The sequence below is a fragment of the Lygodium microphyllum genome, chromosome 7 (assembly GCF_053477565.2).
Source record: "Lygodium microphyllum isolate KBCC chromosome 7, Lygodium_microphyllum_v1.1.10, whole genome shotgun sequence".
In the NCBI taxonomy this organism is placed as follows: domain Eukaryota; kingdom Viridiplantae; phylum Streptophyta; class Polypodiopsida; order Schizaeales; family Lygodiaceae; genus Lygodium; species Lygodium microphyllum.
The window spans coordinates 135,629,967-135,657,586 of record NC_141141.1 but is presented as its reverse complement, the minus strand read 5'-3'; the positions used below and the strand labels follow the sequence as shown (position 1 = coordinate 135,657,586).

The 27,620-nt window shown below is 38.5% G+C and overlaps 2 protein-coding genes across 2 annotated transcripts; both read left to right on the top strand.

The window, feature by feature from the left end:
* The first annotated feature begins 8,093 nt into the window (after positions 1-8,093).
* Positions 8,094-12,608, top strand: LOC148034000 (uncharacterized). Its single transcript, XM_087680993.1, has 3 exons — positions 8,094-9,190; positions 10,588-10,763; positions 12,496-12,608. Exons 1-3 carry the CDS (start codon positions 8,094-8,096, stop codon positions 12,606-12,608), a joined length of 1,386 nt encoding a protein of 461 aa, XP_087537119.1.
* Positions 12,609-13,825: 1,217 nt separating this feature from the next.
* LOC148033999 (uncharacterized) lies at positions 13,826-19,537 on the top strand. Its single transcript, XM_087680992.1, has 9 exons — positions 13,826-14,179; positions 14,535-14,987; positions 15,682-15,850; positions 16,011-16,252; positions 16,461-17,395; positions 17,517-17,890; positions 18,013-18,294; positions 18,419-18,624; positions 18,818-19,537. Exons 1-9 carry the CDS (start codon positions 13,886-13,888, stop codon positions 19,535-19,537), a joined length of 3,675 nt encoding a protein of 1,224 aa, XP_087537118.1. The 5' UTR covers positions 13,826-13,885.
* Positions 19,538-27,620: the final 8,083 nt, after the last annotated feature.

The following is a 27,620-nucleotide window of genomic DNA, read 5'->3' as shown; positions in this document are numbered from 1 at the left end:
GCAAGAAAGGTTTTGAAGCAGCATATAGTTTTTCATATTATCAATGCATGGATATTCTTTATGATTGTTGTAATAATCAAGATGGGCTTCAAGGAGGATAATGGGGGGGTGTTAGTGTGGAAAGTTTTTTTTTCTTGCAAGGTTGGTTGCCATGCATGCAGACCTTTGGAGGGGAGCTTACGCCTACAATGATGAATATGCTTAGAAAATATCACTACAAGGAGTAGGTTTGCATCATGCATGTTTTTGAGTTATTGGTCAATGTGAGGAGGAAGCTGCTACTTTGCATATGATATGGGAGATCATAGTTTCATATCGAGTAGCAAATCAGCTAATAGCACAAGGTGCCATTATGGAGTGCTAGAGGATTGGCCATTGAATGAGGATAATGGGGTTCCATCGCCGGTGTGTTTCGCCTGGTGTTTGAGATTCTTTGGGAATGGTTGTCAATTGATACCCCCCTTCTTTAGGTCATATAAGGTGTAATCTGTGCAGATATGTGAGCAAGTGGAGGTAAAATTCATCACAAAGGACTATTTGAAAGAGATGTGATCTTGAGGTTCATCGTAAATAGAGGGCTAGTCAAGGGGGTACATGATGACGAAGGTGGACCATAATGAATATCAAAAGATGTGTTGATGGGAGCTCTCCTGCCCATGTTCTTCGTGCCATAATGTTACTCTAGATGAATTACACTTGTAAAGCAACTAATCATGTTGTGGGCATTTTCGTGCTGCAAATGGAAGCTAACAGTGGATAGTAGTAAGATATGGTCATTATAACTCTTGGGGATCAAGCACATCACACAAATTGAAGGGAGCTACCATTATTACACGACAACATCATGAATTCCCTTCTACTCAATTAGTACTCCTGCTTTATTGCTTGAAGGTGGCCTACATTTTCTGATATGGCTAGAGTTCACGAAAAACTTTTTTTATAGGCAATACCAAAACCTTTAGAGATGTGAAAATATAGTTTTTTCTCAATATTTATAATTCACGAATTTATTACCTAAGAGTTCAAGGTATTTTACATTCAAGTTCATAATCTAACTATCAACAACCTTGTACCAAATAATCTTACATTCTAAAAATTTTAATTTGCAAGATAGAGTTGATCGCAAAATGAGGTGTTTTTGTATTATAGTTGTCATTCTCAATGACAAACAGGGATCCAAGTTAATAGAGAGAGAGAGAGAGAGAGAGAGAGAGAGAGAGAGAGAGAGAGAGAGAGAGAGAGAGAGAGAGAGAGAGAGAGAGAGAGAGAGAGAGAGAGAGAGAGAGAACGAATCATACAAGGTAGCTCTATTCATACTATAAAAAGAAGCTACTACCTTGAAGCTATATCAAGTGCAAACTTGAAGTTTAACTATTGTCTTTTGACATTAGATGAGTCACATAGTCCCCATGCAAATTTTCTTATACAAAGTAAGATATGAAAATATCCCAAAATTCCATCGTAGGAGTCACCTTCAAGCAAACATGAAGCATCACCTGCACATAAAAAAGAGAGGTTATGTTAGCTTCAAAACAACTCTTTAAATATCTCAAACATGCATAAAGAGAATGGCAAGACTCCACTCCTTAAGTATCATATGAATAAACCAATTGGTGAGCAAGTCCACACCTGCAACATACATACTTTGAAAGCTCAAACATAAGTAATAGTTACATAAGTATACTTTAAAATAACATGAAAGTAAATATAATGAAATATAAAGCATTAAAAACCTCAAGCTTGAGGAGCACCATAGAGATGCCTTGATGTTTTGCAATTTTTCCATGCTTCAATTCCTCTAGTAAAGTCCATTTCTTGTAGAATACTTCCCTCGATAGAAATCAACATTAAAGCTTCCATATGTGTTATGTCTAGTTGATTTCTATTGCATGTCTCAATTAGGTTTTGAATGGAAAAGCCTCTTTCACAAATAGCAGTGCTTGAACTATGCAATAATCCAATTTGACTAAGCTTTAATAAGTTTTGATACTTCTCACATAGCAATGGATTGAAGCTAATTCACGTCCAAATATCTTTTAAAGCTAGGTTTTTCCAATCCAAGGAACCTTGAACTTTGAAAATCTAAGGTTCCCTCCTCAAGCTCATACCATCAATCACACCTTTGTATCTCTACTATTAGTTAAGAGGAGGTCCGAGGCTGCTGCAGCCCCCGACCTCCCCTTGACTTTATCGCGGGGGTGCCACGCGTCCGACACCCCCTCGCCGCGAAAAGGGCGCCCTCCTAAGTCCTCCTCGACCTGCGCCCCCGCCTCGGCCAATGACCCTCCTCCTCGAGCTACACAGGGCGAGCTGAGCACGGTGAGCTGCACAGCAGCCATCTCTATATAAAGAGCTGCTCCGACAGATCTGGCCGCGTTGCTCCGACGATCATCAATGTGTGTGTGTGAGAGAGAGAGAGAGAGAGAGAGAGAGAGAGAGAGAGAGAGAGAGTGCAAGTGCGTGCGTGTGTGTTGTGTGCATGCCATTGTGTGTACACATATCATGTCATGTGTGTGTGTGTGTGTGTGTGTGTGTGTGTGTGTGTGTGTGTGTGTGTGTGTGTGTGTGTGTGTGTGTGTGTGTGTGTGTGTGTGTGTGTGTGTGTGTGTGTGTGTGTGTGTGTAAGTGCAAGTGCGTGCGTGTGTGTTGTGTGCATGCCATTGTGAAGAATGAGAGAGGGGGATGTGTGTAGGCATGTTAATAATTAATGTGCATTATTACATTGCCAATGTTTATGATGCACTTAAATATATTTGACGTTACTCTCTAACATCATTTCCATTTTTCCATACAGTTTTTGTACTTTTGCTTTCGTCATCAACTCTACTCTTTCGTCATTGTCAATACTTCTCAGGTGCATCTCTCTCTCTCTCTCTCTCTCTCTCTCTCTCTCTCTCTCTCTCTCTCTCTCTCTCTCTCTCTCTCTCTCTCTCATAAAGTTAATTAGAAAGTTGAAATTATAGCACTTTGATCATGTGTCTCATTTAAGTATTCATGTAGGCATATCTCTCTCTCTCTCTCTCTCTCTCTGTCTCTCTCTCTCTCTCAAAGTTATAAAAGTTAAAATTGCAATATTTTAATTTATTGGATGTTTAATTTTTTAATGTATGCATGTTAGGTCTTTTGATATGAAAGTGTGTTAATATTATTTCTTAATGTGTTTATGCGTGTTATTAATTAGTGTGTTATGTGTGTCATTACATTGTTAAGGTGTATTACGTGTTTTAAGTGTGTTATTAATTAATGTGTGTTATGTGTTTTAGTATAAATGTGTGATAATATTATTATGTTTGTGTTAATAGTATGTATTCATATGTATATATGTGCTAATAATTAATGTGTATTATGCATTTGAAAATGAATGTGTGTTATTAAATAATGTGTATTATGCATGTTATTAATGTATGCATGTCATGTCTTTTGATATGAAAGTGTGTTAATATTATTTCTTAATGTGTTTATGCGTGTTATTAATTAATGTGTTATGTGTGTCATTACATTCTTAAGGTGTATTACGTGTTTTAAGTGTGTTATTAATTAATGTGTGTATGTGTTTTAGTATAAATGTGTGATAACATTATTATGTTTGTGTTAATAGTATGTATTCATATGTATATATGTGCTAATAATTAATGTGTATTATGCATTTGAAAATGAATGTGTGTATATATGTGCTAATAATTAATGTGTATTATGCATTTAAAAATGAATGTGTGTTAAGTGTGTTATGGAGAGGATGTGTGATAATATTGTTATGTTTGTGTTAATGTTATGTATTGATATGTGTATGTGTGCTATTAATTAATGTGTATTATGTGTTGTCTATAAGTTACAAAGTTGAAATTTAAATATTGTAATTTATTGCATGCAAAATGTTTTTCTTTATCAATACACACTTTGTCTTTCTCAAATACCTGTGGATATTCATGGTTATAGAGTTAAAGATGTGTTAATGTTGATAAATAAAGTAATTAGATTGTTTATTAAAACTTTAAAAACTTAATATTTTTTTCATTTAAGTTTTAATTAATGCTTGAATACTTTAATAGTTTAATGCTTTTATGATGTCTCTCATGTGTGTATGGATATTCATGCTTTGATGTGGAGAAAAAGATGTGTCAAATATTTTCTCGACATAGTCTCATTGTGTCTCTCTCATGTATGCATAAATATTGTAATACTTTGGTGTGCCTAGGTCATGAAAGTATTCAATTACTTTTTAAAAATGTTCTCTCTCTCTCTCTCTCTCTCTCTCTCTCTCTCTCTCTCTCTCTCTCTCTCTCTCTCTCTCTCTCTCTCTCTCTTAATACTTTGTGTAGCCATGGCAGTATGGAGCATGCTGAAACATCTGATGCAAGAAACAATGTCCATGTACCAGACATTGTTTTGTGTACTCCCAATGCACGAATGAATGTGCGTAAAGTCAAAGACATGGCTAGGAGGAAGTCAGTACGGCGTGCACTCAAACATGTCAAAGGACACAACACTTCCGTCGTATCCCTAAAGCTCATGCATCGGTTGGATGCAATTGAGAAGCAAATCAAGAGTTTAAACAAATGTCAAAGAGCTTTGAACTCCTTCTGTCAAAACTTTGGTGATCGCCTTCAAAGGATCGAAAAAATCCTGGCAAAAAAATATGAAGGAGGCTTGGCTGATGGGATAATTTTGCAAGACGAGATAGATGAAATAAAGGGCTATATAGGAGAAATCTATGAGTTGGTACGCAAGCACTGGCCACGGTATGCTTTGGAAGACCATGCAGAAAAGCTACGAGACCTTGCTAAGAGCAATGATCATATAGAGGATCGAGTGTGTGAATTACTAGCTCAAAAGAATGCAAGCGTGCTTGCACCTAAGAGCATTTTCCTCCATGTGCATGTCACATCTCTAAAAGTTTGCCTCAATAGGTTCTCTGCAATGTTGAACCTATTGAATCGTCGCATGAGTTCATCATCCAATGCATAGTTCTCTTAACATATCTAAGGATTTCAATAACTTTTTGTCGGATCCTCCGATAGATATGTCATTCTATTGTTGGGTTTGAGAATTTTCATGTGATTTGGACTTTTGTATCCCCCATGATAATGACATAATATGCTCTTTCAATTTATATTATTGCATATGTAAGATTATATGCTCTTTCAATTTATATTCTTGCATATGCTCTTTCAATTTATATTCTTGCATATGTAAGATTATATTGTTGCTTATGTGATGTTATAATCTTCAAATTTTATATTGAAATAGTGTTTAGAACAAATTTATCTTGAGGTATATCTTTGCTAAAGTCTTCCCTAAGAAATAGGAAGAAATTTTAGTACGCCTAGGTCATAAAAGTATGCAATTACTTTTAAAGAATGTTCTCTCTCTCTCTCTCTCTCTCTCTCTCTCTCTCTCTCTCTCTCTCTCTCTCTCTCTCTCTCTCTCTCTCTCTCTCTCTCTCTATAAAAATACGTTGTATAACGATGACCATATGGAGTGTGCTGAAACATCTGATGCAAGAAACAATGTTCCTATACCAGACATCGTTTTGTGTGTTCTCAATGCACGGATGAATGTCCATAAAATCTAAGGCATGGCAAGGATGAAGTTAGTTTGATGTGCCCTCAAACATGTCAAATGTCACAACAATTGTGTTGTATCCCTAAAGCTCATGCATCGGTTGGATACAGTTAAGAAGCAAATGAAGAGTTTAATCAAACTTCAAAGAGCTTCAATCTCCTTCTGCCAGACTTTGGTGTGAATCGTCATACGAGTTCATCATCCAATGTATAGTTCTCTTAACATATCTAATTCCTTCAAGACTTTTTGGAAAAATCCTCCAATAGATATGTCATTCTATTGCTGGGTTTGAGAAATTTCATGTGATTTGGACTTACGTATCCCTCACGACAATGACGTAATATGCTATTTCAATTGATATTCTTGCCTATGTGAGATTACATTGTTCCCCATGTGAAATTATAATATTTATCATAGTATAGACTATAATAACGTTTCAAAAAACTTCGCATTTGTAAATACTAATATCAAAGTACATTTTTCTTTTTATCTCAGGTTTTTCTCGACAATGGTACTTTCAACACATTCTATGCCTAGAGATCGTGTATTACGTGCATGTAGGGAAATGCTCAAAATTACTAGACATAAACGTAGGCACGTTGCAAGAGTTAGGACTGAATTACATGTTCGTGACCATGCAAGAGATATGTATGAACAACATCATGCAAATGGAAACAATATGGATGTTCAAATCCCAAATCAGCTATATCAAACCAATCAATTTTGCGCTGCATCTTGCTCTGCTGCTCATGATTTGGTATCCTTTCAGGTTCAGATGTCTACCACAACTCGACAATACAATCCTAATGGTGGCTTGAGTGTGCGTAGGCAAATGCTTAATGTTACAAGAGCTAAACGTATGCACATGGCAAGAGTTAGAACAGAATTACAACAACTGCATCATGCTACCATAGATAGAGATAGATACAATGGCATCCAAGCTACAAGTGTCCAAATGCCAGTTGCACCATTGTTGCCGTTGGAAGTTCAACCACCTCCTATTTGTCAAGGAGACAATGCAACTATCCACAATATAGATGTTGAGATGTTGGATAACCATGAATTGCTACCCTTCGAAGTGAGGGTACGTAGCACAAGTCGACAAAGAAATGGAAACACAAATAATCCAGATGGTGGATTATGCAATTGTAGGCAAATGCTTGATGCTACTAGAGCTGAATGTAGACACAGGGCAAGAGCAAGAACGCAATTACAACAATTGCATCGCACTACAACAAATACAATTGATATAAGTGCTCAAATGCTTGGTGCACCATTACTGTCCTTAGATGTTCAATTGCCTCACATTATTCAAGAAGAGAATGCTATCCATAATGCGGGTGCAAGTACTGAGATGGTACATGACCAGTACAGGATTCAAGCTCCTATATTTCTACTTCAAAATGGTGGATTTTGTTCAATTCTCCATGACATGCCAACTAATTTGGATGTTCATCCATCAATAACAATTTTTCTCTTCAAAAAACCAAATTTGCATGCAATTGGTACCCTTTGCAAGGTTTGTCACCATTGCATGGTTAAGTTGTGGCATGGTGAAACTAAAACAATGCGTACAACTTCGATTGGAAAGCATTACTGTAGAGAAGGGAAAGTAATTTTACCACCTCTACAGCAGCCACCACAACGTCTATGTAATTTGCTTGATGGCACACATCCACCAAGTAGAGATTTCAAAAAAAAAAATACGTGCTTATAATAGTGCATTGGCTTTTGTTTCAATGGGTGCAAAAATTGATGAGCTTTTGCCTCAAAATGAAAATGATTATACTTTTTGAGTTCATGGATCAATATATCACCGAATAGGTTCCCTATTGCCAAGTGAGGATGAACAACGAATACCAAAGTTTGCACAACTTTATATTTATGACACTGATCATGAGTTATTGAATCACATGGGGGTTTTACTTGGGCTTTTGCCAAACTTACTACAAGAGCTTCAACAAATGATGCATGATCACAATGATTACGCACAGGCCTTTATAGCAGTTGGTGCAAGCTTGGAACGCAATCCATCAGTAGAAATAAGAATGTGCATTTTTCAAAATCGATCCACCTCTAGACGATATTCAGTTTCCACTGCAAGTGAGGTTGCTGCGATCATGCCTGGACAAGGTGATGATGATACACTTGATCATCGTAGCATTCAAGTTCGTACACGACAAGGCCATTTGATTTATTTTTCTAACTTACACAAGGCATATATGCCACTGTTATATGTTCTTCTTTTTCCAAATGGAGAGGATGGATGGCATACTAAAGTTCCATATGCATTTATGGATGCTCATATTAATGCCAATAATCTTGCAAATAAAGATTGTGTCACTCAAATGTAGTATTATGCTTTTCGACTTTAGATTCGAGATGATACTAATGCATGTCTTTTGCGTGGTGGTCGATTGCTACAACAATACATTGTCAATGCTTATTGTAGCATTGAACAATGTAGATTGGCTTGGTGTCGTCGTAATCAAGCAACATTGCGAGTTGAAATGTATAGGGGATTGGCTGATATGGTCAATCGTTCAAATGCAGTTGATACTAATATCGCTGGGATTGGTGTGGGCAGGAGAACAGTATTGCCATCTAGCTTTACAGGTGGACCAAGATTCATGTACCAATTATATCAAGATGCTATGGCAATTGTGCGTAGCAAAGGCAAACTTGATTTGTTTATCACCATGACATGCAATCCTAAGTGGTCTAAAATTAGAGATGCTTTGTTGCCTGGTCAAACTGCACATGATCGACCAGATTTAACTGCTAGAGTTTTTCATTTGAAACATAAGGACATGATGCAGTCGATAGTGAAAAAGGAGTTGTTTGGTAAAGTTGTTGGATATGTGTCCGTCATAGAATTCCAAAAGAGAGGCTTGCCTCATTCACATACGCTCTTAATATTAGAACCACGCTTTAAGCCACTAGAAGCACGTCATTATGATAGACTGGTGTGTGCTGAGCTACCTGATAAGGAAAGGTTTTTGGATTTGTATCGAGTTATTACTAAATGTAACATACATGGTCCGTGTGGTGAGTTCAATCCAAAAATTGCTTGCATGGTGGACGGAAAGTGTATAAAGGATTATCCAAAAAAGTTTATACATACAACTACAGTTGATAAAACTAGTTCTCCTTTATACAGATGTCGAGAGGATGGAAGGACTCATAATGCCAATGGTAACCTCTTGGATAACCGATGGATAGTGCCTTACAATCCTTATTTGAGTTCCAAGTATAGTGCTCACATAAATGTCGAGGTTTGCTCGACAATTGCAGCAGTCAAATATTTGTATAAATATATATATAAGGGCCATGATCAAGCAACCATTCGATTTACAAGTACGCGTGGTTTGGGATCCAATGATATTGACACAGAAAATATTGATGCACAAAATATTGATGAGATTGAGAGGTACTTAGATGCACGATATATTTCAGCTTCTGAAGCATGTTGGCGAATATTTGAATTCAAACTTCATGATGAGAAACCTGATATTCAACGATTGCAAATACATTTACCTGGAGAGAATACTGTTTCCTTTCGTGACTCAGATAACATTTGTGATGTGGTGCAAAATGAAAATGCTCAAAAAACAACTCTCACAGAGTGGTTTACATGCAATTGTTTGCACCCTCATGCTAACACAGTTCTCTATCAAGACTTTCCAATGTTTTGGGTCCACACAAAAAAATGTGGACAAAGAGAAAGCAAGGAAACACATGTGGTCGAATATACTTTGTTTCACCTACGTGTGCAGAAAAATACTATTTGTGCCTACTACTCACTGTATGCAAGGGACACACATCCTTTGAGGCATTGCGTACGGTTGATAATGTGGTATATTCAACGAGGCTTACATTGCAAAAGGAATGTTGGAAACAGATGATAAATGGCAAATGTGTTTGCGTGAAGCTGCATTGATGCAAACCGGTGCTCAATTAAGAAATTTGTTTACATCCATCTTGGTATTTTGTTCGCATGCCCGACCTGGGGCTCTATGGGAAGAGTTCTTAGTTCCGCTGACCAAGGATATAAAACATCGACTCTCCTTGCAAAATAGATGAAATGATGATATGCAAGATGAGGCTAATAATCATGTGTTGATGCGTATTCAAAAACTTTTAGATCAACATGGACGCAATTTGGCAGAGTATCATGGATTGCCTGAGGTGACAATGCAAGAGTACACAAATCCTTTGATCCTTGATGAACAACTATATGATAAGGTAGAACAAGAGAATACCTTCTTGACAATGCAAGCTATGTTGAATGATGGACAAAGAAATTGTTTTATGGCAATAATGAATGCTATTGATAGTGGTTTGGGTAAACCATTTTTCTTAGATGGCCCAGGCGGTTCTGGAAAACATTCCTATACAAATGTTTGCTTGCAAAGCTTCGCAGTCAAGGTCGCATTGCCATAGCTACAGCATCCTCTGGTATTGCTGCATTGCTTTTGCCACATGGTCGTACTGCCCATTCAAAGTTCAAAATTCCATTGCAAGCAGATAATAATTCTACATGCAATATACCTATTCAAAGTCACCTGCAGCACTATTAAAAGAGGCAAGTCTTATTTTGTCGGATGAAGCTCCTATGTTGCATCGTAATACCTTTGAGGCACTGGACAGAACTTTAAAGGATATAATGCAATGTGATATGCCATTTGGTGGTAAAGTTATTCTACTAAGTGGAGATTTTAGGCAAATATTACATGTTGTACCAAAGGGTACCCATGAGGATATTGTCGATGCTGCTATATGTTGTTCCAATTTGTGGCAATATTTCAATGTTTTGAAACTTACACAGAATATGCGGGCTGCATCAGATTAGGATCAGTTTGTTGCATGGTCGCAAGACATTGGAGATGGAAAAGATTTGACACATGCTAATAATATATTGCAAATTCCACCTGCATTGTTGTTAAAGGAAGGATCTATGCAAGACTTGATCAATTTTGTCTATTGTGAAATGAATTGTGTAATTGATTACAAAACGTTCTTTAGTGGACGTACCATTCTTGCACCTCGAAACAATGATGTGGAAATGATAAACAATCATGCATTACAGCTAATGCCGGGAGAGGTTAAACAATACTACAGTGCTGATTCTGTGGATAGAACTGAGGAGAAATCATTCCTCTATTCTGTGGAATATCTAAATTCCCTTGACCTCAGTGGAGGTATTCCTCCTCATATCTTGCTGCTCAAAGTAAATGCTCCAATAATATTGCTCAGGAACTTGAATCCTTCTAAAGGTTTATACAATGGTACTAGGCTGGTATGCAAGGCTTTCAATAACAAGGTCATTGATGCAGAGATAATTACAGGGACCAATATTGGTGATAGAGTTTTTATCCCGAGGATAACTTTCATCCCAACTACACTGGAACTTCCTTTCTCAATGAAATGCTTGCAATTCCCAGTCCGTTTGGCGTTTGCAATGGCAATCAACAAATCTCAAGGCCAAACGTTATCATGTTTGGGGATATATCTAAAAACCCCAGTCTTTACTCATGGTCAACTCTATGTTGCTTTCTCAAGAGTAAAGTCTTCGAACAGATTGAAAGTCTTGATTGATGAGAAAGAGGACATGGTAAATGGTACCATCAATATTGTATATAAAGAAGTTTTACAAAAAGTATTGTAACCTCTATTTTTTCAAAAGTGTAATCTTTGTTCTCTCATATTATATTTGCATAATATTTTTATTTCAATACAATCAAAGTCTTTTTTTCTTCTTTGTTCACGTATCTATAAAATGTAGTGTTGTACTTTCTTATGCTCTTTTTCAGTAGTGAGTTCTTCGTCGATGAAAAGCAAGTTTGACTTATTTTCTCTGATTTAATACTTTAATGTTTTAATCATATCTCTCATGTATGGATAGATATTCATGATTTTATGTGGAGTTAAACGTATGTTTGTTTTACTATATGAGAACATAGTGTTTAAATTATTTCTACCATAAAAAGTTATTTGAACTTGCTATCATAACTGTAATGTTTTTTTTCTCATATTATATTTGCATAATATTTTTGGTGCAATATCATCAAAGTTTATTTATTCTTTTCTAATCATATATTTTCAAAAAATGAACTATTTTACTATCTCCTGTTCTTTTTAAGTATTAAGGTCTTCAAAGAAAAGTAAGTTCAACTTTTTTCCTTTAACAAAAAATGAAATGTTTTAATCTCTCATGCTCTTTTGAAATATTATATTCCTTGAATAAAACCATGTTTGACTTATTTTCTATGAAATTTTGTTTACATTTATACAAAAGTAAGTTTTGAGAAATTATCATGTATAAAGTTCTTTTATACAATATGCATTACAAACTCTTTTTCTCTTCTAAATTGGTCTTCTAATTTCAATATTGTAATGTCATTTTTTTTCCTTTTTAAAAAATTTGATCAATATTACTAATTTTTATGTTTTCTAAATTTTATTAATAGATGGCCCAAACTGTATTCGAATATTATCATGCCTCTCCTTATCAAATGAGACTTCAAGAAGCATTGCGAACTATTGCTACGGATGATATTATCCATAGAACTTTGACTAGGGTAATCGAAAGATTACCCAATGATGGATTTACTAATGGAAACACTCCTTTATATGTAGAAATTTTATATTTTGGATGGATCCAATGCTACTATGTTGAACAAACAAATGTTGAGTACTTCATATCTCGGTCCCACACCAGACACATACTGAATGACTGGAGTAAACGGGAGTTTCGAGATTTATCATGTTTTGTAACTTTGCATCAGTTTCATCCAAATTCCGCCGACTGCTCTACTAATGTTAGAGCCAATCATATCACGTCCCTAGGTAATACTTACTCACCATTTTCATTAATGTTTTGCTTTATAAATTTAATATTGTTATTTCTAAAGTCTTTTTTTTCGTTTTTAGATGTTGCAACACAATCTGGGCTGGGGCGTGTCACAGCTTCGCCCACATATGTTCCCCATGCTAGATCCACTGTTGATAATTCATCTAAGAAGAGAAAGCTTTCTTTTCGATAGTTGATTTTCGACAGTACAACTATCTTTTTTGAAAACATTATATACTTTCTTTTCCATTTACCTGTTGTTATAGTTGGAATTCTTTCAGCGATATTTAAAAATCACTTTTGCTTCAGTTATCTTTTCCAATTATTGTGGTTGAGATAATCAATGTTATTGTATTGAATTGTTAGATTTTATAATGAAGTTTAAAAATTGCAAGACTATTTGATTCATTACTAAGTGGAAGAATGTGTGAACAAATTAAAACATTTGTGCTTCACATCCCGGCGCGAAGCGCCGTACTGAGTCTAGGCGCGGAGCGCCTAGTACATGATTATCAATTATTTTAGGAGATGCATAAAAGTCAATCAAGGCATTCACTTCTTCAAACCCATACATCTTGAAAAGTTGTCCAAAGAGGAAGAAAGAGGGATGGACATAATATGTTTAAGTTCTTCAAGATGGAGTTGTCTTCTACCCTCTCTCTCAAAGCGCCCAAAAATTGAGAGTAATACTCTTTTTGAAAAGTAAGAGCAATGTGCAAATTAATTTTTATCATGCATCTTTGTAGCTTCACATCACAAAAACAGTTACCTTTTATAGATGACCTCAAATACACCAAGTAACTTGTTTTGTAACATATCCAAAAATCATAAGACAAGCAATACAATCAAACATATGTTACAATGAAAACTTTGAGATATAAACCCTTTCAAATAATAGGAAAAAAGACGATTATTTTTATATTAAAGATTTGAAAAGGAATTCGACTAATTCAATTTGAAGGATCAAAGGAATTGGACCGGTTCAATTTAGAATGTAAAGGTTTTGAATGGTTCAAATTTTATGGAACCGCCTTAGGCTAAGACTAGAAGGATCTATGTTAGGTTGACAATTTTTTTTTTCAGGAACACTACAATCATCATCATAGTTCCTCATAGCTCTAGTCTCTCTCTCTCTCTCTCTCTCTCTCTCTGGCACTCTCTTGAATCTCCATTAGCCTCTTTTGGAGAGAATGTCGGACTTACTTGGTATTCAGTGCAAGGAACAATACATTCATACCTCAAAAGAATTAATGTTACGTAAGAAAAAGCGAGTTGCGCATGCGAAGGCGAAGTCCGCCACCCCATAAATTTGCACACAACCAAAAACAAAAACAAATAAATAAACTAATAACTACACCAGGGTGTCGTCGGTAATAAGTACTTATATAGTACTGGCCGATCTCACCACTCTAGTCTCTCACTGATTGGTAGCGTGTACTGCGACTGCTGCTTACGTCAGGAAACGAAGACATGGAAGGGAGTCCAGCGCGAGAGACGGCTTCGTCGCAGTCGTCGTCGTCGTCTTCTTCTTCTTGTGGTGGTGGTGCTGCTGCTGCTGGCTTTGATGCGGTGGTGATCGGGTCTGGCTATGGCGGGTCTGTGGCTGCGTGCCGGCTGTCGGAGGCGGGGCTGAAGGTGTGCTTGCTGGAGAAAGGAAGGCAATGGGAAGCTGGCGACTTCCCCAGGAACTTCTGGAACACGTTCTGGACGACGCGCTGGAACACGCCCTACGGCAACGCAGGCCCCAGCGACGCACTCTACCAGGCAATGATCATACACAGCACACTCCCCCCACCCCCCTTCTGTCTCTCTCTCTCTCTCTCTCTCTCTCATATACGTATTGCGTTTTCTTAAGTGTTGAACCTCATGAACAATTAGCTTCTTCTCGGGAGGCACTGCATACCTAGGTCGGTACACTTGGGAGCAAGGGGCTGCCAGCTTTCCCCATCGACTCTTAGCTAGGTATGCAATCCCTCCCTCGTAGAAGCTCAAGACGTTGTCGTAACTCACAATGTGGGAATCATGGTGAGAATTTTTCTAAAACTTCTTGTGATTTAACAAGAGGTGATATGTAGCTAATTCTGTACCGCTGCTGTCTGCTGCATACATATTGTCTCAGTTGCACTTCTCTGGTGGAGTCCTTGCCATCACCGGCACCGGGCTGGGCGGGGGCTCCCTCATCAATGGCGGCGTGGTGCTACCAACCCCACGCAGGGCTCGAAACGATCCGCGATGGCCCGCAGAATGGAAACACGACTGGCACGCCTCCGAGTCCCGAGCGCGCACCATGCTCCAGCCTGAGTCTCCCCCCCTCCCCTTCCCCAACTCCAGGGTCGTGGATGCGGTCTCCGATGAGATCGAGGACTGTACCTTGGACAAGCTCTCGCTTAGCGTCTGCTTCGACAACAGTCCGCCGTCCCGCCACCCAGCCGATCAGAACTCTCCTGGCGCAGCACCGCAGACGTCCATCAATAATATGAGCCCTTGCACTGCTTGTGGGAGCTGCTTCAACGGCTGCCCTTATAACGCCAAGAAATCCGTGGATAGAAACTATATCTCTGCCGCTATCCAGGTATGACCTCCACCCCGTCTTCATTGTCTAGTATATGTATCGTGAACATTTGCTCTCATTTTTCTTAACCATGAAGTCACTGCTAGTGCATATTTACCGCATGGCCTTCCACCAAAACACCATATCTGCATAGCCTGCCACCATTTTCCCACCCTTAACAGCGCTGCAATATATTTATCCCAGCTACGGTGCAATTCAGTACAAAGCTTCACTACAAATTATCATTCCTTGTCTGAACTACATATGGTCTATCGCTGCAAACGATGAAAAACCAGCTTGCAACGGCACATACAATTTGACCACATATCCGCTTACTGCTCTATCAGCACATGCACAGGAAGTTTCACATTTTCCCATGTGAGAAAAAGGGCTCCCTTTCCTTGTTTTCCCAATATTGTTCAACACCATGAGCTTCTGCTCGGGAGGCATCTAGGCATCACATACGTAGCTAGGTGTGGATGGAGATAGGGGCCGTCGGTTCAGGTGCAGTCCCTCCCTTGTAGAAGCTCACAATGTTGTCGTAATTCACAATATGAGAACTATAGTGGGAATTTGTCTATATCTTCTTGTGATGATGAACCTTTACTGCATACAACCCTTCGCTACTTATCCATTAACCTCATATGATGACTCACAAACCGTAAGTCCACATCATCATATGATTTCCATTTATAAGTTGTTTTCTTGGCATCAGGCAGGAGCTGTGGTGCAGACCAGATGCCAAGCTCGCTTTGTGTTGCCCAATTATCACATACCAGGACATAATACAGCCGATAATGAGACTCAACAACATCAACGTCGTCGTTGGCGAGTGTATTTGGATGAATTAAATTACATAACAGCTGATTATGTTGTGATATCAGGTAATTGTTCAATGATTAAATACAGTCGATTGGTTACTACACACCAATGTATTAATCATGTCAGATTTGGTGATCATCTTGTTAGAGTCTGTACGCAGCACTACTTTAATCGTGTTAGCTTGATCAATACTTATGGTTTTGAACGACCTATGATTTGCAGCTGGAGTCGTGGGATCTTCAAACATTCTATTCCAATCCAAGCTGAGAGGCCTTCCTCTTTCTGATAAGCTTGGCCATGGTTTCAGTTGTAATGGAAACAATGTAGCATTTGTTTGTGGAACTCATGTGGCTACGAAGGCATATTCTATAAGCACAAATGCATTTGCACACACGCCAGTTTTTGATAGGCCTGGGCCTTCCATTACTAGATCATATACTTCCTCTCTTGGCTTTACCATTCAGGTTAGTATTCACTCCTATAATCTGCATCCACATCAAAAGCCCAAGTTGGATTGTACAATGTCCAGTATAAAACTTAATATGCACCAGGCTTGTGAAACGAGTAGGTTGATTTGTAGAATGCTATTCTCTTATCATGGGGTGCATGCAGGAACATGATATCTTAAACTATTATGGCATTATGTCTAACTGTGGATGGCATCATCTGCAGGGTGCTGTACTCTCCAACGGCTTCTCTTTCTTGTTTTTCAAAGTCATAGCTCATAGAGGATTCTGGTTTGGGCTTTATTATGGGGTCTGGCATAAATTGAAACGGCTGCTGAAGACACAAAACAGTGACTCCCTGATCCTTAACATGATGGGGCATGATGCAGCTGATGGTCGTGTTGAATTTGACACAAGTTATCATGGCTTCACTAAATTCTTTCCCCCTACAGATGCCCTTATTCCCAAGAAGATAAGCACAGTGGAGAAGATTGCACAACGCATAGGAGGACAGATGTTTATGCCAACTTTGCGCAACACAACAGTACATCTTTTGGGTGGTTGTACTGCAGCCAAAAGCTCGAAACAAGGAGTTGTAAACTCTAGTGGACAGGTCTTCTGGCCAGCTTCTTGTCTGCAAAAGGACAGAGATGATATAGCTACAGGTCACGTTGGGACTGATCAGCTGGAGGATAGACTGCACCAAGGTCTCTATGTCTGTGATGCATCTGTAATCCCATGCGCAGTTGGAGTGAATCCTTCCTTCACCATCACTGCTGTAGCTGAACATATATCGCATGCTATTGTACAAGATGCTCTCAAGAAGAAAAAACAAGAGCTCAGTTTAGGTAGTCCATCCAATGCTGGAAACCACACACCAGATTATACAAATGCAGCTGGTGCAAGAGTGTGGGAAACATTGTCAGGCAAAGTGGAGGGTTTGCCATGTAAATTGGAGTTGGTGGTAGACATGGGCCACAAGGACAGAAAGGTTGGGATTTTGAAAGGATCAGTAGGTGGAAGGTTAAGCATGAGAAGCATAGAGGATGGGTTGCTTCATATTATAGATGGGAGCGTCGACATGAGTGCAAGAAATGCAAGGACCCCATTCACCCAGTATATGCACTACCAGCTGCTACTTACATCTGAAACTGGAGCCCTGTAAGTATCTCAACACTGAACCAGAATCGCTGGTGTTTTCAAGTATGTAACTGTATTGAAAGTAACCAAGACTAGCACCTTTGTTTCTTAATGAGGCTGTTTATGACATTCTATTTGACAGGTATGTGATGAGAGGGAAAAAGGAAATGCGACCATTCATGTTTGGGGCCACTGCATTTGAAGAATCAAGAACGCTACAGGTGGAGCTATGCAGGCTGAGAAACCTTTCCAACGGTGAATTGATTGAAGGAGATGTAGTGATGCGGGGCTCATTGAAGGTCAGCTATATTGCACTTTTGAGATCTCTCATAAGCATGAGAGGACCTCGACGATTTCAATTTGTCTCGTCTCTCCTCTTCAGCCTCCTCAAGACATACCTCTTTGCTAGACCATGCGCTCCTCATGACAAAGATTCTGATCTTACAACGACTTCTACCTACGCAGAGCCTGGACAATCCTCATACCCTTCATACACCATCCACAACATCACTACAGGTACCTTGCAATCAAACTTTCCTCTTCTAGTGCTTTGATTCAGTTTCATTCACAGCATATACAGCTCTCCCTTCTTTTCATCTCTCTTATACTGTTCACCTGAATTTTCCCAATTTGAACAGATGATGGTGCTCGCATCAGCTGTCTGCAATGGCTTCCTCAGGCTTGTTCTATAGAAGAAACAGAAGAACACAGCGTCTCTGATGAGAATAGAAAGTGTGCCCTCCTCCTCAATGGATACAGCGGAGAGAGTTTTTATCTTCCGACAGAAGAGATTGACCTAGTCCGCACGCTTCTTGACAAAGGCTACGAGGTTTGGGTTTTGCGCATGAGACTCCACTTCTCTGTCTGCACAACAACTCCCTTCTCTTTGGATGACATTGCCCAATATGACATCCCAGCAGGTGTGCCCCTCTCTCTCTCTCTCTCTCTCTCTCTCTCTCTCTCTCTCTCTCTCTCTCTCTCTCTCTCATATGCAGCAGTATGGTATAATGCCATCTCATTCTGCTCGCTTGATTAACATTGCAGCATTCTCAACGATAGCCGAGGTTCGAGAAAAGCAAGAGCCCATCCATGTGGTCGCCCATTGCATTGGGGGACTAACAATCCACATGGCCATTCTTGGAGGATACGTTCCCAGCACATTGGTTGCTTCCCTCACATGTACCAACTCCTCAATGTACTTTGATGTCACAAAGCTGGCCATGTTGAAGCTATTCCTACCTCTCATCCCAGTAAGTCCACATAAATGTACACAAACATCTCTTTCAGAATTTTGTGTTCAGTCTGTTTGCACTTATTTGATGCCCTGCTTGTCTCAGGCCTGGGTAATATGAGTCTTGGCCCAGCGTGACTGTGGACCTGATAACTTTGTCATGCGCTACCCATCCTATGGTAACTCTAACAGTCTCATCTGCATTGATGCAGATATCTATCATGATACTTGGCAATAATAACATCCTAGAGTTTTCAGAGAGCCACTCGGAGAGCTGGAGACACAGACTACTGAAGTCCATATGCAGCTTCATTCCGAGGCTGGAGAGCTGCACCTGCAAAGAGTGCAATCTGTTCAATGCACTCTTTGGCAACGCATTCTGGCACGAGAACATGTGCGAAAGGCTGCACTACTGGCTGAGCAAGGAGAGCCTGGTGAAGCTTCCGGCCATGGGCTTCCTGCAGCTCAGGAGAATCTGCAAGGCGGGGCATGTGGTGAGCCGCAATGGGAAGGACAGGTACATGCCCTTCATTGGGCGGTTGGCAGTGCCCACAACGTACATCTCAGGGGGGCGGCCTCTGCTGGTGACCCCCACAACCACTGAGAGGGCGCACGCCCTGATGCAGAGGCACCACCCGCAGCTCCGCCACAGCCGCCACGTGGTCCCTGGGTATGGCCACTCTGACCTCTACATCGGGCAGGCCGCACCTACAGAGGTTTTTCCTCTGATTCTCGAGTCCATCGCAAGTTCCAGTATCACGAAAGCCTCATCTTCATCATCATCGCCATCTTCTTCTCCTTCGTATCTTGCAGATTCAGTAGCGAGGCACACATGGGTCGTACCTCCGTCGAAATCAGTCACGTTCCTCTGGCAACTTCGATTCTTCACCCTCGTCATGATTCTGGCAATAGCGCTCTTCTTCATCCTGTAAACAGAGAACCGAAGCAATCTTTACTTCGAGTTTCTTCTGTAAGAATCATCAGACACAGAATATATGATTCTGGCAAGAGTGATCTTCCTCATCCTGCTTCATAGTCTCCCCTCATTTTCAAAGCTGTAGATGTAGATGTAGATGTACATTGCGCTCATAATATATTAGTCTAGACCTTTAATTAGTCATAAGTGTACGTGGTGACATTAGAGACTTGACATCAATTAACTAATTAATGTCAGTCTAAGGCTAATAAGTGCTTTGAGATACTTGGGGAAAATTTTGGCCCAACCAATTGAATTGTTGACTAGCTAAATCATTTTTATGGGTGCAAAAGATAATTATTGAATTGATTTTTGAAAACTATATTTTGAAAATTAGTTTAATGGGCTAAATAATGCTGAAAATTCAGTTTAAAAAGCTATCACTTGGCCAAACTTGCCCATACAAGTTTGAAAAAGCTAATTAAGGCTAAAAAGAGAAGAAAGACTTGTTTTTGCATTTTGGAGCTATTTGGAAGAGATATTTGACTACTACTGATTGTTTTGGAGTCGTTTTCCAACAAATGGAAACCATTATCGTGAAGATGACTACATATTCTTGACCATGGGAAGTTAGAGATTGCAATCGATACACTTTAACCTAAATATTACAACCTTTGATGCTCCCTTTGTTATTGGTGAATCCATTTAGTATTGGAAAACTGGGTCACCACCTTAATTTCACCAAATGCTTGCCATAAATCTCTAAATATTCTCTCTCTATAGCCTTCTCTCTCTTTTTAGTCATTTTCTAGCTTTGTTTCAAGTTTTACATCAATCTAGCTATTAAAGCTAGAGATTTTGGTAAACATGTATTGTAAACCCTAGTTTACATAAAAAATTAGGGTCATGCCTAATTTTAAAGGCTTTAGACTTGAATTTTCAGAGCTAAAATAAGTGTATTTCATGAGGATTCAAGAGGCTAGCTAGGCAACATCAAATTTGGGGCTAATTTATCTCCAAGGAGCAGTGTGAAGACCAATCCCCTAGCAAATCAAGGGGCATATTGATTTGAAGGCTTGCTGCTCATTTGATAGCAAGAAGCACTTGGATTAGTGTAGAAGGTTGAAGAATCTCAATTGTACTCCATCCATTTGCAATATAAGTTAAAGAAATATTGCAAGAGGCACCAAGTTTTGGGACCAATCAGGTGTTAGCTATCCCAAAATTTAGTAAGTGTGTATTTCATTTTATGTGAATTTGCTTCTTGTTAATCAAGCCATTACCATGGTAAAACTTAAGGGACCCACATGATTTTTAGTTTGTAGATAGGCAGGTGAATGTTTGGCTGATCAATGGTAAAGAGCTTAGAAAATTAGATGAATGCCATGAGAAAATCCTATTTTTTAGTTGTTTTTGGGTGAAATTTGGGCCAACATATATAATTTTTTGAATATATGGGCTATTTTTTGAGTTTTCAATTTAGCCGGATGACTAAGAAAACCCCTAAAAGATAGACTTTAAGCTAAATTTCACCCCTAATTTTTATCGTGGGACTCATTACTACCCTTTCGAATAAAGAAGGCTGGTTTCAAGGTTCCATTATGCCAAGATACCATTGAATCCTTTGAATTGGTGGACCCAAGGCACTTGATTGGAAGTCAAAAGCTTTGCTTAAGTGATGAACTTGTTCTCAACTAAGCATGTATAGCAAGATTTCTTTATACATTGTGATGGAATCAAGCAATGATAGTTTCGCTTAGTATGCACAAGTCACATGGGGAAAGAGGAAATTCAATGCTTGATCTTGGACAAAGCACACACCATGGACAACAAGCTGAAAATGTTGCTAAAGATCAAGTTGCAATGACTTCAAGGCAAGAAGATGTTGATGACCAACAAGAGAAAGAGGAAATTTCCCAAGGAGTTTAGTCATAAATATATGTATGTATCACGTGTGTTTAACATAAGGGATTTTTAAAATACCATTTTCACACATTTTTAAAATACAAAAGGGTCCCATATAAAGGGGTTACTTACAGATTGAATAGAAAAGGGTTATGTTTTATTTAGGAAAAATTCACAAATAAGGATATTTACAAATAGGCCTTGAATGCACGTGATATAGAGGGTATACATATAGTGAATTCCTTGGGGGAGTTTGATGACCACTTAACTAAAATGAGAACAGTGGCAAATCTCTTTACCAAATTGTCAAAAGATCCTCAATTCAATCAATTTTTTAATGATTCGAGGAAAAAAAATGAGGATAAGAAGAGAAAGTTATATTCTAAAGCTTTAGGACACCAAGATGCACCCAAAGAAATGCCTAAGCCATCTCAAAATGCTCCCAAAGTTGTGGATGAGGAAAAGTAATTGGTGTCAGTAGGGCAAGAAATGCAATTGCAAGGCCATCATGGAACTACCCATCCCATGGATTTGGGCAAACAAGGCATGCGTGCAATTATGGGGCAACCAAGGTACTTCGGTGCTGGCACCATTTTTCACGCTATGTTGGATCAAGGACCATATAGGGGGATGCATGGTACAACTCCTTATGGTATGTGGCAACCAATGCATGGTGTGCAAGGCCCAATGTATCTAGCTATGGCTAATATTACATATAACCCCATGTATGGCAGCATTGGTATGATGCCTATGGCACAAAGTGGCATATATGGTAATACATTTGTAGCACCTAGTGCTTATGGAGATTAATGAATGAGTGCTAATTACACAAATGCTTCATTTGGTGTTGGTCACCTGATGAAAATACAATAAATGCACCCTTTTTGGAGCAACCAATCTATAATAACTTAACTTCCAAATGAGCGATAAAAGACTATGATGAGGTTGAAAAAGGGGTGAAGTTTGAGTTCATCAGTAGTGCATAAGTTAGGTTGAAAGCTTTGACTTTTATTCAATAGTTTGATACAACCTATTCAGGAGGAGGCAACTTCACCAAATCCTTAAACATTCAAAAGGCAATCACTTTCTTGAAGGGAAATGCATTGCAGTGGTGGATAAAATTCAAGAAAATGTTTGCACTGGATTCATTAACTAGTACAGAGAAAGTAAACAAGAAAAATATTGATGTAATCATACTTCTCATGCACTTACAATGAGAGGTAGACAAGGTGGTAATGGGAACAACAATCGTGGTAGAGACTCACAGCCTAACAATGACAACTTGGTCACACATCTTTGAAAGGAATGAAATTCCTTACTCATTTGCAATATCTTCCACTTGTTGATTACACACATTCTGATTCATGTGATCATTGTCTATCTGGCAAGCAGACATGTAATGCTCATCAAAAGTCTAGCTCTATGTGCACGAATGAGCCTCTGGTTCTTGTATATTCCAATGTGGTACCCTGCCATATCAGTCATTAGATGGCACAAAGTACTTCATGACATTTATTGAAGATTATTCACTCACGTAAGGTTTAGGCTTATCCTGTTAAGTAAAAATAAGATATTTTGGCTACATTTTAGTGTTTTGTTTCTCTTGTTGAGAACCAGTCTAGGTATAGGCTACACATAAGGCCACAGTACCATAAGATGCACAATGATAGGCACAAAAAAGGCAAAGGGAAAGTGCAAGATAATGCCAAATTTTCTGATGATCCCAACATTGTTCCTAAGTTGAGATAAAAAAGACAAATGCATTGGAGTATAGCTCAAATGATTACATATTTATTGCTTCATCACTTGATGCTACTTAGTTGATTGATGCTCCATCTTCTATTCTCAACGTTGGCTTCTTGATTTGGGTACTTCATTTCATGTTACTCCACATCATCATTTGTTTTACACCTACCATACTGTTACACGTTTAGATTGAGAGATGACATTGTATTGGATATTATTACCATAGGTGATGTGAAATTGTGATTCAGTACTCATACTCCATTTTTGCTTCATGATGTATGTCATATCCTAGCTATGACTAAAAGCCTTATCTCCGTTATTGACAATTGGATGATGGCAAGTACCATATCCCTTTTGGTGATTCTGCATGGAAGATTACTCATGGAAATCTTTTTTTTACTCGAGGTGCCAAGGTTGGAAGCCTCTATCATTTGTTTGTATCTAGCCCCATTGATTATATTTTGGCTATCATTGATCTTCCTCATGTGTCTCTTTGGCATATATTTGTTTAAGGAATGAAAGTACTCACTAATTTACAGTATTTTCCACCTCTTGACTGCTCATGTTTTCGCTCTTATAATCATTGTTTATATGCAAAGAACACATGTAACTCTCATAAAGAGTTTGGCTCTATGAATGTGGGTGAGCCTTTGGCTCTTGTTCATTCAAATGTTTATGGTCATACGCCCTATCAGTCATTAGGTGGTGCCTAGTACTTTGTCATATTTATTTATGAATTTTTGTATAAGATTTGGACCCATCCCATAAAGTAGAAGTTAGATAGCTTGGCTATATTACAACACTTTCTTAACATGGTTGAGAACCAATCTCAGCATAGGCTAAAATGCCTATGATCTAAAAATAGAGGTGAATATCTCTCTAAGGCATTTGAGTAGCTTTGTGATGAGAGGGATAGTAAGTGCCAATTGACCATTCCTTACACCCCACCCCCGAATGGTATTGTAGAGTGCATGAATAGGACTATTCAATAAAGAGTCTGCAATATGCTTAGTCATGCTAGCTTACCACAGTACTTTTGGGCTGAGATAGTTACTAGTACAATTCATTTGATAAATATATCTCCATACACTGCTCTTGGTGGTAAAGCTGTAGAGGAGGTATAGTCTAGTAAACCTCCCTCATCTGCACACGCATATTTCCAAAGACTAATACAATAAGCTAGATCCAAAGTTTGTCAAATGCATTTTCTTGGAAATAGTGATACATGCAAGATGGGCTATCGCCTTTGGAATTCGTAGGCTCAGAAAGTTATACGTAATCAGAATGTTGTATTCCATGAGGAAAAGATGCATATGAGACTAGAGCATATAATTGAGATATGAATGGTGATCTTTCAAGAGAAGTCTCTTATGATAGTATAGCTAGACCCAATTAGATAGCTTGCTATAGCTACTAATAATCTAGTGGCCCAGAATCCTTCTATTGTGCAAGTTCAAAATGTTGCACAGTGAGGACATGCCATATAAGCCCCACAATTAGTTTTTTAGATGCTCCACTAGAGCCTCATGTCTTCTTGAATGTTTTGAGCTCTCTATATGTTATGTCATGGTGTCATATGTTGATGAGTCCCTTGCTTATGAGGAGGCTATGCACAAAGGTGATAATCACTCTTGGAAGAGGTTGTGTAGATGGATCTAGACTTGTTCTAGATGGATGTTAAAATAACTTTCTTACATGGAGACCTACATGAAGACATTTATATGTAGCAGCCCACCAAGCATTTTGAGGAAAAGGACAAGGAACACCAAGTGTGCAAGTTGAGGAAGAGACTATATGGACTTAAGGATGAACCTAGGGAATGATATCATAAGTTTGACACCTTTATGCATTCACAAGGTTTCGCGTAGTGATATGGATATGTGTCCTTATAGAAGGAAGGCCCGTGATGGTAGCCTTATCATTTTAGTGCTATATGTTGATGACATGGTGATTACTAGGAGTACTCATGATAAGCTAGATGCTTTGAAGACTCAACTCAAGAAGAGCTTTGAGAAAAAGACATGGGACACGCCTCTTATATACTTTCTATGAGAATTATGCGCACTTGCTCTAAGGGGTAAGAAAATTATAAGTATCCTTTCTTGCAACCCTTTCCAACATGTGATATGTATATAATAGCCAATAATTATTGCATTGACCTTTTTGTAATTCATGCTCACTCTCATTTTCCACTTTTTATCAACACCATGATGATAAGAAAACCCGAGTCTATATGCTCAATTTTGCAAATGAATCCTATGTTTAGGAGTTTGTCTATTTTCTCTTTGACCAAGTCTCCATGCATACTTAAGATTCATTGTATAAGATTTTGGTTTCACTGGTACCACATCTTGCACCATGGGAATATTTGATAATAATGTTGAGACCTATCCCTTTGAGTTATTTTATGACTAGGTGAATGCATCTTAGAATTCCTTTGCAAGTCTCATTTCCTCGTCTTCAAAAAGATTGTTAGCTATAAACATGGATTCAGATTTATTGCTCTCTTCAACTAGATTGACTTCCTTTACTTTGGCAGGTACTTCTATTGGCTTGCTAATTTGTCCTTAATGTTTTGCACTTAACAATACCGCTACTTGATCTCCCTTCTTAAACTTCATAAAATATTTAGGGAGATCTCCAGATTTTTTTCTATTGCTCAACATCTAGCTTCTTAGTAGTATTTTTCCTCTCCTCCTTCAACTTGTTACACCATAGACTATAAGATCTCTGCATTGGGTCTTCGGTAGCAAAGGTATTTGTAAGTCATTATTAGAGCAGTTGACTTCTAATTTCAGAGTTAAAGTTACAGCCCTCACTAGACGAGGATGTTTCCCATGACAAACGTTGTAGATTGGATTCAAACCCAACTTGATATCGTGCCACTAGATCTACTTATCTTACTCCTACTCACTCATAATCTAGCACTTCAAGGTACTCTAATCAAGTTCTATTGCAATCTATTTTGACTATTCCATTAATGCACAATGCATGTCTCTCTTTAAGTTTGGAACCAATAATAATCTACTTCGTGTGTCCATTAGTGTCATGGTCAATTATCTCAAGCTCTATGGCTAATGCTTCTCCCTCAAATTGATAGTCAATATAACTGCTTTCCATGTCTACCACATGGAAAAATTCATCATTAGTCATTGCACCTTCCTTCAAAATAGTGCTTTTTTCTAGGAGGTCTTAGTTGTGGGTAAATTTAGGTCATGTACTTTAGTCCACTACCATCGTCAAACTTTCAAGAGCTCCTAATAAGTTTTAGGTCTGCACGGGTTATTTTATGATTTTTTTTCAAGAATTCTAATATCTTCATTAGCTTCAATTTTCTTGCAACAAGTATATGACAAGTCATGCAATTAGCTTTTTCTATACTTTTTTTCATCATATATTGTCTTTGTGTGCTTTTCCACATTGCTCACTTTATCAACTACTTGCTTGTAGTCATCCTAGATTTCTAAGAAGGGAAAGTCAATGCTAGCAAGAATATGTGTCCAATCTTGCTCATCATCTAGACAAAGGATGTATTTTGTGAGCAAGCCCTAATTTGGCATTATCTTAGTATCACCTTGTAGTAGAGCAGGCATGGCACCTAGATCGATTGGTGAGGTCTTTCACATATCCATCTCAATTCTACCTCCCTTTGTACAATTACCAAAGAATATTAGGCCATTATTCCAATTGTCAATTGCACATGTGTTTCTCATCCAAGGATTACTAAGCAAGATATCATAGTCTACTCCCTTCATGACAATGAAGTTTACAAGGAATTGGACTCCCATAATCTTGATTGGCCAATCTTTTAGTATCCTCAAAGGCCTAACTTTTGTTCCATTGGCCAATGTTACATTAAAGTACATAGTTTCTACAAGTGGATTACCCCAAGCCTATATAAAATTGTATGGCTAAGAATGCCAGCTCCTACCCCCATGTCAACAATACCTTTTTGGGTTGTGTCACCCAACAAAATGGTAGGAAAAACTATGTGCATTTCCATTCCCTCCCAAAAGGCATTGACTTGTGAAAATATGAAGTGGCTTAGGCATTTGATTTCCTTCTAACCCAATGTAAGTGGGAGAAGTGGGCAGGCTTACACTTGAGAAGTTTTGCAACTCCTCTTTCACTATTGGTTTAGTGTCATTGAGATGCATTTGTGCCTTCCTCACTTAGCTTCTAACCTTATCTACTATTTCCAAGTTTTCTTCAGATAAGGGTATTCTTCCTTTCTCTTTCAACTTGGGAGTGAGCATTTCTCTTATGCATCAGGGACTTGCTTTCCCTTAGTTAGCATTGTAGCACTATCCATCTAAAGTGAAAGTTTCATATCAACTCTTTTCAACTCTTCTTTCAATCCTTTTTGCATATTAATGATGCATCTATGCTATTAGGCCCAAGCATTAAAATGCTTAGGGGATTCACTATATGTATTATATCACGTGTGT